The following is a 14539-nucleotide window of genomic DNA, read 5'->3' as shown; positions in this document are numbered from 1 at the left end:
CAATGGATTGTGGAAACTTTGTGGAAGACCATGAAATATTGATGTTTTAAACTTAAAATGCATAGTTTTTGCTACATCCAATAGCTCTATTTTAGTATAACAAAAGCTTGATTTAAGGGAGAATTACGAAGTACAAACTCAAAACTGGGAAAATGTTGATTCTGGGGAGATGTGTGGGTGTTAAAGTGCAGGGACACCTTGGTTTGGGGAGCCCAGCGGGAGAAGCGGTGAGCTCTGACCAGAGGGCACCGGCACACCTGCAGAGGTGTGAGGGCGGATGGCTGGAGCCCGGGAGGCTGTCTGGGTGCTCAGGAAGGAAGAGAATCACTACTGTCTGAGTTCTGGTGACCCTCTTCCTCCCTTTGGCCTGATTTCTATCTCCACCTGTGAGAAGAGGAGACAGGGGTCCAGGTGATACAAGTACCTCTGAGGACGGCATGGCTAGGAGATGGGGAGGGTGTTGGCTGGCCCCTGGAGACAGCCGCACCCTCTCACGTGGACACGCCAGCTCTGCCTGTGGATTGAGTTCACTGTTACCAACTGCAGATTGTCAGGAACTTCACTCTTTAAAAAAAAAAAAAAAAAACACTTTTTTTTTTTAAATGTTTTATTACAAAGCTTCTTTTAAAAAATGCTCAGCACGTTAACTCAAACTGGAATGACAAACATTAGATGACAGTTTTGGGCAAAGGCTGTGCCTTGCTATTAAAAAAAAAAAATCAATGCTCATTTTAACAACTGGCATAAAATCCCACTAATTGGCTAATAAAAACAGATACAAATACAGAACATTTAAAGTAATAACAATTCAAGTGCTGGGCTTTTTACAACAAGGGGGTGAGAAGGAAAGAAATGAAAATTCACTGCAAACTGGTCTGTTGAAAGTATCTGTTAAGGTTTATCATTAAAAAAAAAGATCATAAGAAAAATAAAATGAAAGAGGATTGCCAGCTGCTACCCACAGAGTGGACTGGCTGTTGCATTTATGTAGCTCTACTGGACACCTTACAAAGACGGAGAGGCCACTATTTGTTATAGGTCATTCACAGAGAAGCCACTTGGCAGACAAGATATCACTCAAAAAAAAAAAAAAAGCTTCTTTTCATTTCATTTTTATTTCAAACATTTCCAGATCTTTGAATTTTACTTAAAAGCTCATAGCTAGCAAAATATACAACAAAAAAATTAAAACTAAAAAGTGTAAATTAAAAAAATTCAAGTTTAAAAAAAAGAAGCAAACATACAATTGATCCTTTTGCACTGTTAAATAAAAGCTTTAGGAGAAGAGAAAGAAAAATGAAGACAGAAACAAGGAGGGAACTCTTCCACAAGTTCCCCGCGGGGATGCTGCTGGCTGTGCTGGCTGCCACTCGGTTGCTCGGGGCAGGCAAAGGTAGCCAAGTTACTGTCCTTGCCAGAAGGTTACAGGTATGGATGCAGGATGCTCTGGGAAGTGCACGGCAGAGATGAGGGGAGAAAAGCTGCTCAGCTGACCCTGGGCCTGCTAGCATTCTCATGTGCTTTGTCATTTTTCTTTTAAAAAAAACCTTCTGTCCTTTATTGTGGAACTTGGCTCTTGCAGTAGATGAAAGGGAGTTTGTCAGTGATTGTCTTTATGGGTCAGCGTCTCTAGCAGTGACCTCAGGGTGAAGTGGGTGTCAATTCTCCTTTGGGGTGGACTGGGCAAGCCATGGAGACAGTCTGGGTTTTCAACAAGCTTCCATCTCCAGAAGAGGTCCCGGGGTCGCTGCCTTGGCTTTGCACGTTGGGAATGAGCTTCGTTTTCCACCTCAAGAAGGAACAAATAAAATGCTGTTAATGTGAATTTGCCACAAACCTTTACAGATTTTAACCTCTACTGCATACAGCACATGTCTTAAGATCTCTGCATTTAATGAATCCACTTTTTTGATTTGGTGATGGCTAAAACAGACTGCCCCACAGCAGCCCCCAATCCTCAGACTACGTTAGAGAAGACGTGTACTGTTATTGAAATGTTTAGTTTGTTTCCAGGTTCATGTGCATGTATGTACAGGGTTACCATGTGAAATACAGCTGATACTCTGGATCATGGTTAAAGAAAAGCGTTCGTTTGAGAAACATCAGGAAGGAATGGCCAAACGTGAATTGTAATGGTGGGCAATGTCCAGATCAGGGAAAGATCTGTCATTCTGAAGTGTTTGGTCTTTTTAGTCCACTGTGGGGAGCCGTTGTATGAACTTACACGAGACTGAACCGTGCTCAGGCTAGCCGGTGCCCCACATGCTCTTGCTGCCAGCCCCAGGAGTCAGGGACGCTCTCCGTCCGCTCGTATTCAGTCTGAGGTGCATAAGCCTCTCCAGTTTTACTTCAGACTTTTCAATTCTCAAGATTTTTTTCCTTCGTAACACCTAAGATCTCTAATGTTCACTTTGGAATGTACACTCACCAAATATTTAAAGGTATTGCTGGTGATAATAGCGTCCAGAAAGGAGATTCCCTAAATCCCCAAAGCTGTAATAACCTTGAGATTTAGAGAAGTGACTAAAAATAAAACATTGTACAAGATGAGAGAGACAGGAGAGAGCACATCGCAGAGTCCACTCCTTCTCTAAGGAGCGCATCCTCCTCCCCTGCGCCTTGTGCAGCTGCAGGGGAGCTCCGCTCTGCCTGGGGCCCCGGCAGCCTCAGACCAGTCTCAGCGCTTTGTGCTTGTGGTGTCCTTGTTACCAGCAGACGTCTCCTTTACAAAGTTAATTCCAAATAGTAGAGTGTGTTCCTTTATGCTTTTTATTTAAGTATAAGGGAACTTTGAGAAATAAAAGGAAGCTCTGAAATAGTTTAACAATGAAAACTAAACTCTGGATGGTGACTTACAGTCTACAAAGTGCTGTTCAGAGAAGAGCGATCTGTGGCCGGGAGCCGTGAGGATGGCTCAGCCGGTGCGTCTAAGGGGCAGCGCGCGGTGAGCCCCTCACAGTGAGCTCTGCTGCAAGTTAGCATTCTGATTATCACTGCAGCTACCCCCAGCGTTGTCCCTCAAAATGACTGCTGACCAGAAGTGCGAAGAAAGTGTCTGTTTACCCGGGTGGCTACTGAACAAACAAACCCAGCAAAAACAAAATGGGAGAAAATCAGCCAGAGCGTTGTCAGCGCGAAGGTCGTCAGTGGCAGTTTCAGCTCCTCGTCACTGCAGTATTGACCTTGCCCCTTTGACAGGAAACACACCGGTGCTGTGGCTTTTTAAAATGTAAGCAGAGTATTTCAGATGCTTCACACCGGAGGGCGGAAGAGCTTGGCAGGGCCCTGGCTTTCCAAGGAGGAAGGAGCAGAGCCCAGCTGGTGGGGGTGGGGGGCGCCCGCCCCCTCGCCCTCAGACGCCTCTTCCCACCGTGCTTGTGCGTCACAGAGGGCAGAGGTGGTCAGGGTTGCGCTTGCTGGTGAGGACGGGCCCAGCAGCTGGAGACCACTGCTGTGGTTCAGGAGCAACTGGCTGTTAGCAGCCGGGAGTGTCTGCCGGCTCCCGGGCATCAGCTGTCCCTCTGCTGGGCCCGTCCCCACCGCAGCCTCAGGCACCCTGCGCAGCTCTCCTTGCTCTCCTGCACTTGGCTGTTCAAGTTGTCCTTCCTCCCCAGGGCACCCACAGTGCCGCCTCCTCCCTACTTCTCGAGCTGAGCACAACATCACGATGACTAAACCAGTCCTGGCTGGCCACAGTGGCCATTTATCACAAGGATGATATGTGCTTCCATAGAAAGAATTTTGACATTTCCTAATAAAGCCATTTCTTTCTGTGGTCACGTCTTCCCACTGTTATTTCATTATTTCAGTGTCCCTCTTACAAATCCTCCTGCAATTTGGCTTCAGAGATGCTCCGTACCACTGCCAACCAAAAAGTGACTCCACCCCACCTGGGTTACTCTCCTAAGGTCAAACTGGTATTTAAAGAAATCGGCAAAGAACTGTCTCACTATCAAATGAGGCACCTTGCTTGCACTTGGTTGCTGCTTTAAAATACAGCGTCGTCAGGGCAGACCAGTCTTCCAAATGGGAGAAATGGGGGCCTTCCAATGCAGCTTTACAGATACAAAACAAGTCAAATTAAGATTCTTTTCAAGAAACCACAGGCATGAGGCTCAGGAGACTGGAGACTTCCCACATCTAAGGCTTCACGTGGGGGGCGCGGCCGAGGCTGGGCTGGCCCTGCGAGCCCCAATGCGGCCCAACCCAGTGGTGGAGTCGGTGCAATCAAAGCTGCAATTACTGCTCCCGCTTCAAAGGGGGCCCCGAGACCCTTCTCACACATGTCAGGCTTGGGCTCCCTCTGCCAGGAGTCACCATGTGGGCCATTTGTTGAGTGTATTTGAAGGAGGCACAAGGCAGTGCCCTACCACCACCATCCAGCCGAAACCCCTGAAGCTCTCCTGGATCAAACTCCAATCTTGATAAAATATCCCACTAACCAGCTGGAACCAGGAACCCAAATGGGCAGAGTCACTTATTAAGAGCCCAGGTGGGAAAAGGAAATCTCGAGATTTCAAGAGGGACCTGTGTCTGGGCACAGACTGAGGCCTTAGGGCTTTTTAGGCCTTGGTTCAGGAGACATGAAGAAGGGGAAAGGGGGAATTCCTTTGCTGTAACTGGAAGCCGAGTGCTGCCCCAGCCCCCTCCCCCAGGCTGTCCTCCAGCAGGAGGGTCGAGGAAATCAGCCCACTGGTGAGGCCGAGGTCAAGGTGGAAAAGAGGGGGTGGGCGTGTGACTCAGGACCCACTGGGGCAGCAGGGACTGTGCAGGCCAAGCGGGAGCAGCAGAGCTGCCAAGCCCCCCCCCCCCCCCAACCCGTAGTGTCAGGTCCCATCACTCCTTGTCCAGAGGTGGTGAGGAACCCAACAAGGTGGGTTAGAATAAGAGATCCTCCCCATCCCAAATATTATGAGCAAGGAGCAGGAACTTTAAAGTGTTTTTAGTTATGACATGAAATTTGAGGAGAGAGTACTTAGTTTGTGACAGATGAACAGAGGGAGAGATTTTCATTCCAAAAATCACCTCACAGCAGCACACCACACACTTCATGACAACTGCCTAGGTTTTTCTGCTTCGTCTCGGGGCAAACCGACAGAAGGCTGTGGGGTCAGGGCGGGAACTCTAGCTCAGAGAGGCTCGGGCTCCCAGAGCAGGAAGCAAGCGCGACAAGAGCTGGTCTGGCCCCGTCATTCTAGATGGAACCAAGACATTCAGTCGTCGGTAGCTGGTCTGAGGGTCCCCAAGCCCCTGGTTCCATGTAGGTCTGCTGGTGGGGAGGAAGGAAGGACAATGCCTGCTGAGCACGGCTGTGCCGGGCACGCGTACAATTTCCAGCAATCACACCAGCTCCTATGATTCCAGCCCATTTACAGAGAAGGATGGGGCCGTGTGAGGTGAAAAGCCCTGCCTACGGTCACCCAACCTACAGCTGGCAGGATTCGCTTTTGAGCCCTAAACCCAAATTCTCCCCAGCAGCCCTTGCAGCTAACCGATCACTCATTCTCTTCTCACCTGCCTTGCTTCCATGCACCCATCTGTCCATCACTAGTCAACAGCACAGTTAGCCCTGTGGAGGTGGGCTCCACCTAGACCACTGCCCACCCCAACATACTATGCTCTGTTTGAAAGCAGGATGAGAGAACAAAGGGCATAAGAAATTAACTTTGAAATGCAAATCTCTAAGATTGAAAGTATAACCTATAAGAGCCAACTTCAGCTCCTTGAAAGTAACCTTAGTATCTGAAAAAAAGGAAAAATGGTAACGCGTGGTTAGGAAGGTTAGCGCTGAGTCTTCTTTCTGCAGCTGAGTTAGTCCTTAGTCCCAGCAACCAAGACTAGCCAGTCCCCCAGTCCCCGGGCCACACATTCTGATGCAGGATTCCCAGAACCTAGAGGAAGGGAGGAGGGTCGGTGCTCTGATGGGTGCCTGGGCCTGGGCTTGGATCTGGGTTACACAGGCCGAGGCTCGGTCACTGAGTCTGCAGTTTCTTCCCCTGTGGGCATTCAGAATGGATTAGGAGCAGTGAAAGCAGACCTTGGTGAAGTTGAGATGACGCTGAGGCAGGCCTGTAACTATTAATAAATTGCTCTAGGGGAGTTTCTCCTTCTGATCAGCCCTGTGTGTCTCCTGTGTGAGGATGCACGTCTCGCTGGCAGGCCAGGCCTCCCAGTGCGGGTCTCACCCACTGGGTGCTCACCTCCGCTAGAGACACTGGGAAGTGCCCTTGAGGAAGGTTCTGAATAAGGGGCCTCAAAATCCACTGTAACTCTGCACACTGAAGTGCTTCAGGAGGATAGTCACTGTGGAGACTCATCTACCCACTTCCAAATTCTGTATTCAACTCACTTTTCTCTCTACAAGTTCTCCTACATTGAAGATCCCAACTTCAGCTTCTAAAAGCAAGGCAACAGAATTAGTGCACACCATTTTTTTTTTCCGAACCAAGGATGTCCAATGTCATACCTGTGTCTGTGTACGAGTCCATGTGTCTAAGTACGGGTGGCCCAGGGAGGTTACAGTGTGTTGTGGGCTCAGAGCAGGAGCTCTGGGAACAGACAGTCTGCAGCTGGGTTTGAACCCTGACCTCCATCATACTACTTGGGGTATCCCGTGCAAGTTACTTAAACTTACCAAACATAAGTCGCTACACCTTACAAAGCATGTTGAGGGGCTGAAAGGAGGCAATTCGTGTGACAGGCGTGGCGAGTGCCTGGCATCTGACAGGGCACAGGGAGTGGAGACTTGAGTCAAAGAGGGACAGAAGAACAGACCCAGGTCTGGACACCAGCCAGCTGGCCCCGGACGAGTTACTGACGTTTCCTTGCCCCTCAGTCGGGCAGAGATTCCTCCCCGTACAGGGCTGCCGTGGGAGCGGGATTTAAGGCCTCCAGGAGAGCGCCTGGGACAGACTACGGTCCAGAAACGACAGTCCACTTCCCTTGTTCCAATCTCACACAACATGTGCAGGGTAAAGGCAAGATTCATTCTACTTACAGGACTTCTGGTGGAAAATTAAGACCAATAGAGAATACTGTAAAACCTTTCTTACGAAATATTGTAAAATATCTCATAAAACAGTGTCCCCAGAAACACAATGATAGCTAAGAAAAGTAATCCCAAGAGGGCAACAGAAAATTTGGTGTTATATTTACAGAGAATGTGTATAAAAATTGAAAAAACCTCAGGTTCGATTTGACTTAAAACTGAAGCAAGAAAGTGGGCAGTACGGTTTGACTGAAATGCTCCCATTTTTCCCGCATTCTGTCAGAAGAACACAGTGACTCCCTCAGGGCTCACAGCCATTCTAAGCTGGATCCCCATTCTTCTGGGTGTGTCACCTGGCAGCTTTACTCTTAGGGACACAGTGGAGGAAATGGAAGTACTCACAGGAGTATCAAGAAATTCACATTAAAAAAAACCCCACATGTGCCCTTCTTAACAGAGTGCCCTTCATACCCCAACTCAGACTCCATTTGCTTTTAATTTATGTATTATTCAAATACGCTTTGTTTTCTGGTTCCCAAATCTACAAAATGGATCAAAAGGAACATATTTACTACTTTAGGGAAGGGTACCAGCCCAGGCAGAACAGAAAAAATAATAAACTAGGAAAAGCAGATTTTTAAAACTCTCACATTATTTGAGATCATTTAGAACAGTGTCAAACAGCATCAGTTCTTTGTTGCCATACACCGTACGGTACATCGTACACGCTACAGAACAATGGCGCGAGGTATAAAGAAATAGTTAATTTAGATGTAGTCTTGAAGAAAGAGGTGCATCCAAAAGAGTTAAAATTAAAAATTATATGTTTTGACACTTAAAGAGGTAAATCTTGAGTTCTCTGGGAAACTCCATCATCTGGAAGAATAATTCTGTTCCAGATTGCTCAGTGAGAAAACCATTCTATTGAACCAAATTTGTCCAAAATAGATGTTTTTTTAATTCCATGAACTATTCTTAAGTGCACTGATCTGAACTGCACTTCACGGGCTTTCATGAACAATACTAAATATTATGTGTCTCAAGAGCAACGAGCCTCCCCCTTCCCTTCCTCGCCAGAGATTTTTAATGGCACATGGTCACTCTTGCTAGTCAAGGGTCCAGTTTCCTGTTTCTGTTTGCCAAAGCAACTTAAACACAATTCTAGCTCTTCTGACCATTCAAGAGGGAAAAGGGATTGATGGAAAAGATGCTGCAGCACAGCAGAAATTTTAAAAGCTTTCACCACAAGTCTGATCCTCTCCTGGCTTTGTCACTAACGCACAGCTGCCTAGATAGAATCACCTGCCTGCTAATCTAACAGGCGCTGCCGCCAGCTAGTCAGTGAGCTGTGGTGGACATCTGGGCTGCAGCCTGCCTCTGGATCATCCCCATGCCAGCACGCCTGCAGTGGGAGCAGGGAGCCCCCGGCAGTCGCTCTGTACTGTGTGACCATCTCCTCTGGCCGTGGTTGGTTACGGACTGGGGTAGAATTCTGACCTAAGCTGGGCTAGCCAGTGTCCCTTCTCTGCAATTTGCAATAATCATCTCTTTGGGAGATGGACACGTGGAACAAAGAACTGAGGAGGCCAATCTACAGAAGGGAAGATGGGATTTGGGGGGAAGAGGCGGATAGAAGAGGCAGGAAAAGCACTTGGACAGTTTTCCAAGACCACCTCCCAGAATTCTCCTTCGCCTACTGGCACTTCTGTCTTTACCTTCCACAAGATGCTCCTGTATCCTTAACATAGAGCTCCTTAAGCTGGCGCGGGTTGTTTGTGCTCCTTGTGATCAAAAGGCTCCCATCACAAGAGTGCACATGAGGCACTGGAGAACAGTTAGAGCCAAGCACCTGCAGTCCACACACAGTGCCGTTACAGAGTCATCTCGACTTAGGACAGTGTGACCAGGACCGCCTTGCTGTCAATGTCTGAACTTCCCTTACTGAGTATTCTCACTACTGAGTCCCTAGTAAGGACACTGTAGTCAAGTGTCACTGTTGTGTGAATTCTCTACAGATTTTCTACTAATCTGTGACAGGTTTAGCGAGGGTTTGTGGACAAACACAGAGGGGAGGCAAGGGGAGGCCAACAACTCAGACAGACCCCCATGCCCTAGGCAGAGTACACCTGTGATCCAGACAGGACAGACGACTCGCCTGCAGTCCTTTCCATCAGGATCTGACTGACGGGCAGACGGTCCTGCACTGGGCTGGGCCTCCGTTCAGAGGCGGCTCCGGCGGAGCTCTGGGACAGCGCTGAGCCGGGTGCAGGTGGCCGTGCCCCAGCTGGTCTCCCTGATCTGGGCGCCTCCCAGGCTCCCTTCCCCATAGTGCTGAGCCTCCACCGTCTCCTGTTTGGTTAGTGGCAATTCTAGGCCATGGGCTCCGTAAGTGCTTGACACACTTAGTCCCAAAGCATGTGACAAAAAAAGATGAAAAATGTAAAACGGGTTATTTTTTCACCTTCTCATTTTTATTTCGAGACTTTGGACAAGCCTACCAATTTCTCTAGGTGCTTCCAACTTTATCACTTAAGTGCTTGGCTTTGCTTCCTAACTAGACGTGCCAACCTGGGAACAAATGCCCAGAGGCTCACTGATACTTAACGTGGTAGCTGACTATATCTGTGCTCAGAGCAAAGGTGAGACAAATGTGTCACACTTGCCAGGGCGAGCTTCACGAACTATATGAAATAAGTGTTTCTCTCAAGGAGACTACAGAAAATATTTAGACCACTCCCTGACTCAAGAGGACAGGGCTAATTCTCGTGCATCAGGCAAGGCTCCTGGAAGACCTTCAGGGTCACAGTCCTCGCACTAATCCTGAAGAGGACTCTGGTCCAATCAAATGGAAAGCTGAAAATTTTTGTTGTTTTAATTTAAAGATTAAATCCAAACACCACACAGTTAACCACTGCATTCTGTACTGGACTAGAAATTACCTCTCCTACACACTTCTTGGCCCAGGGAAATAAAGGCTAAACTTTTTATTTAGTAAAAAACACATTTTAATTTCTCAGTTCAGCAAATGTACAAGGTAAAGATTATTCCAAAGCCAAAAACATAGTGTATAGGAATAATATGAGTGCTGTGGGTATCTGTATCCATGTGTATCTCAGTGTGTTTAACCAGAGGTTTTTTGGTTTTTTTTAAAAAATAGCTTGTTTCTACTTTTAAATTAGCTCTTTGAGTTACGCTATTTCACTGTATTTCCTTTGATTATATAAGAGTATCTTTTCAATCTCTAACATTTTAAGATGGTAGGCTTTTTATGCTTTGCTAAATTAAGTATTAGTAAACCAATTTGTGGAACTGTTTTTAAGTTAGTAAACTCAGAATAATTCTCTCCAGCTTTTCAAAAATTTAATTCTTTGCTTCTTTAATTACTTATTGAATCTTAAGTCAGGAAGAAAGGGAAGTTTAGTATTTGATAATCTCTGACTCCTGACAAACTCTTGAGACGTTACATATTTCAAATCAGATGTATACTAAATACTGGAAACTCATAGCAACTTGATCACTGTTCTATCAAACCCAAGATGACTGGACAGCTCACATGTTACCTACTCCAGGAAGCCTTCCTTGATCTCACTCTCGATTACATACTTCTTGTTCTTTTTTTTTTAACACCATACACTGTATGTACTTTCTTCATAGCATAAAACATATTATTTTATAAGTAGCCATTTGTATGCCTGCATCTTCTTAAACTGGGAGCTCCCCTGGGAAGGAACAGGGTCCGTTTAGCAGGTAACCCCCACTGCCTAAAGCAGTTCTTGACCTGGAGGAGTACACTTCACTGGATGTTTGCAGAGTGAATGAACAAATGATTGGCGTTTATGATACTGGCCTTCCAGCTAGACACAGAAGAAGGTGTGCAGTCTCACAGCTTGAGGTCCTGGGCTCCCAGCATGACCACAAGGGACAAGCTAGTCCAGATTCTCCCTTATGAATCTGAATTTCTTAGAAGACCGTAGAGTTTGGGGATCACCTCTAACTTGGGGGAGTGTCTTTTATGGATCCCACTTTAATTATCCTAAAATCTGTTGCAAGGTGTTGAGACTGGGTTAACGCTCATTTCTCTGTTTCACCTGACTTCACCAGTGCGAATATTCTTACACAATGGTCAAAAGCAGAAACACAGGGAGACAGACGGCGGTGAGACCAACTACATAACAGGCCAATTTCTACGCTGGGCTGTGGAGGCAACTGCAGTGGCATTTCCCACCAACAGAATGGAAGTATTAAGCCAAACTTTTATCTTATAAGGAGCAGAAACACAAGTTTTCAGAGGGCTGTTTTGTTCATGGAGGAGAGTCTTTTCCTTATTAGTGGGATTTTTCCCTGTGGCGCACTGTCCCACACTAGTTCAGAGTTAACCAGAGTTCTCTAGCATTTCAGCTACAATGTGGACGTCTAAGCTCAAAGATCTTTTCAGTTTAATAGGAATTTTCTTTAAGGACACCAGGATACCATTAAGTTTCACTGTACACAGAGAAACCCTCCCCAAAATCTTCACATTGGAGTCACAGCATCTTCCCTGCCCGGGCACTACGTTCCGTTAGCTTTCCCTTCCTGAAGGGAGGGCGGTGACTTTTGAACTTCCCCTCAGAACTGAAAGTGAGCCCTGTCAGATTTCACGTCACACTATTTGCAGGATCAATTCTAATCAAACATTTTATCTGTCTTCAGCTTCTTGCTAAGGTGAAGCCAGTACTCATGTGACCAAGGTCTGGCAAACGTGACCACATCAGTGGAGAGTGAAACCCCCCAAACCAAAGGCAGCACTCGTTCTGGGGAGGCAGGGCTGATCTACTCAGAAGCTGAAGAACAAGCACATTGTGGACAAGTCATTTTCCAGATCATACAGGTGCCTTAACGGTTAGAGCCACTGAGACCTAGAATGAGGACTACATGTTAGTAAACGTACAAGAGGCCCGAGTCCCTTTAGTAACACTGGGAGGCAGTGCAGCGTGCGGAAGCAAAGCAGACAGGGGAGCTGAGAGGCCAGACAGGGCCCTTCCACTCTGGCCCGAAGAACCGGAGTCTCCAGGGTTAAACCAGCTGCCCCAGCCACGCAGCGCGCACAGAGGGCTAATCTGAGTGCCTGGGTGGCCTTGCTCCTAGTCTGAGCTCCTCCTACACCACGATGCTCTGTCAGGCTGGTCTTTCGTTTCTATGCCACTGCTCTGTCCCAGAACAGCACAGAGAACACCCTCCAGAGGTAACAGCCGGTAATTACTGAGCCTCACCTCCTCAGAGGGACTTTCCTGACCATCAACCTAAAGCCAGACCCTCAAGTCACTCCCTGCTTTATTTCTATTACAGACATATACTTTCCTGTATTTTTAATTTTAAGACTTCCAGGTCTTACAGAACTAACTGGCATTTATTAGGTGCTCACTAAATGCTGAGTAATGACTGAACAAGTCAACTACTACATATATAGGAGTTTCTGAATTCCTAAAACAAAGGGGTGGGGAGACAGCAGGGATAGTATCATTCCCAATTTACTGAAATCTTCATGAATGCAAATCTGAGCTCCTCTCTGCTTAGTAATTCTTATCAAATGACTGCCAGTGCTGCTGTCTAAAATAGGATAGTGTGGAGGACAGAACTTCAAAGGCCGTATGACTGATCCAGCAATGAGACGGGAGAGGAACACTGGAGACTCTGATTAAGTGCAGCCCAGCTGGCTGGAGCCTCACCGGCCACTGGTGAGAATGTTTTTCTTTGGTGGGGGGGCTTTGTTTTGTTTTTCTGGGACAGGGTAGAGGGGACACCTTGACCTTTAGAAAAAAACAAGTAAGTGACAGGAAAGCACAATGATCACTATGACATTTTTTAAAAAGAGATACCTGGGACACATTCTAGGATAGAAACGCACTCAGCCTGACTGATCTAAAAGACTATATAACGTTCATCATTAAGGACAGAAAACCAAGTAGCAAACTGAAGTGTAGAATTTTTGTGTTATTTTTAATAGAAACAGTTTTAAAGATTTTGGTGCAAACAGCAGACAGTAAATGAGTGAATGTTGGTCCTCAGCACATTGCGTTTACCAGGGTTTTCCACTCAAGAGGCAGAGCATAAAAGGGCTGCTGTCTGTACCTGAATGCTCAGAAATTCAAAGGACAACAGTCTTAAAAAAATGCAAAAAAAGTACAAAAGCATGTGCTTGCTACTAGAATTACTTCTAGTAATTCTAACTCCATGAGCAACTAGGGGCAGGGCCTGTGCTCAGAGGGGCCCTCAATTAATAGCTGTTAAAAGCTGAATTAAATGTGAACGCCATCTGAGGTCCTTTTCTGATCCCTTGTTCGGTCACCTATGTGAAGGGTTGATCCTCTTTCCACCGGGAGGAAAGCTTGCCTCTCAGCATTAGTTTGGAAGACTTCTGATACCACAAAACCACAAAGATGAAATTTTGAATGAAGATCAGGAAAGGTTCACAGAGGAGGGGGAGCAGCTGAGTAAGGTCCTGGTGTGGGTGGAAGGAGGAAGGGAGGCCACATATGCCAGATAAAGAACCAGAGGTGGGAGGTGTTACTGGTCCCGTTTTACAGGTGGAACATGAAGATTAAAAAGCTCAAGCAGATCGTCCTGGCGAACAGCTGATTTCTATTTGGTACCCACAATCTCTGCAGGCTCCTCTGGGAAGGTCTGTTCAAATTTCAGCATCAGAATTAGTTCTAAAAGCTTAAGTGGTCGTCTGGTTCAAGTCAAGAACCAAGTGACCCGCAGGCTAGTGCTCTCCTCCTTAGAAACACCGCGCAGATCTATCCTGTTCTGAGGCCCAGGAAACGGCTTTCCGAGCACCAGGGCAGCGCATGCAGCAGCCCCAGTCATCTTGGGGGATGGCAAATAATTTTGTTTGGACTGAGAACAGGACTCCTAGGGCCTGGCTGGAGGCAGGAGAGGGCAGAGGCAGACCCACACTAACGTGTCTGCACTTTGTCCTGCAGACAGAGGGAAGCACTGACCAGCTCTAAGTCGGGAAGTGACCCAATCAGTTCGTGTTTCAGCAAATCCCTCAGGGAGGGACACAGAGGATGAACTGGCAGAAAGGAAGTCTGGAGGCAGGACAATTATCCAAAGGGATTACAATAATCCAGATGGAAAGTTTGAGCACCTGAGCTGGGGCTGTGGCACCAATGAGGGTGAGTGGAAAAGATTTCAGACAGACCCAAAAGCTAGAGCTGACAGCACTGGGATGCGGGCTCCTAGAGAGAACAGAAGGAGCAGAGCCTCTGAGAGGAACTGTCCCCGGGAGAAGGTGTACACACGTGAGTTCCAAGCTGAGCAAACACTGCAGCAATTTACAAAGCCAGGTTCCCACCAGCGTTGGTGGTCAAAAGTAAAATAACTACAATAAAAAGAAATGAAATAAATACTACCTACAAAGATGAGAGTGAGATCTAACCATGGTTACCAGTAAAGACCTTTACAGCAGAATACAGTCAATTAAGTCCCCACGCCATATTTTTAAATAATAGAAAAAATTAAGCATCTCTATTTTTCTTATTACTTTTAAGTCTCTATTTATCATCTCAA

General features: G+C 46.7%; 1 protein-coding gene across 6 annotated transcripts in view; it reads right to left on the bottom strand.

The window, feature by feature from the left end:
• Nucleotides 1-1096: 1096 nt before the first annotated feature.
• The window catches only part of LEF1 (lymphoid enhancer binding factor 1), a 108046-nt gene continuing 94603 nt past the window's right edge, over nucleotides 1097-14539 (bottom strand). For all 6 annotated transcript variants that reach the window (XM_010953643.3, XM_010953644.3, XM_010953641.3 and 3 more), the window contains one exon: nucleotides 1097-1789. In XM_010953643.3, the coding sequence (XP_010951945.2) occupies nucleotides 1710-1789 (80 nt within the window). In that variant the 3' untranslated portion in view covers nucleotides 1097-1709. The remainder of the gene's footprint in view (nucleotides 1790-14539) is intronic.

The sequence above is a fragment of the Camelus bactrianus genome, chromosome 2, assembly GCF_048773025.1.
Source record: "Camelus bactrianus isolate YW-2024 breed Bactrian camel chromosome 2, ASM4877302v1, whole genome shotgun sequence".
In the NCBI taxonomy this organism is placed as follows: Eukaryota; Metazoa; Chordata; class Mammalia; order Artiodactyla; family Camelidae; genus Camelus; species Camelus bactrianus.
This window is presented reverse-complemented; position numbering and strand designations above follow the sequence as displayed.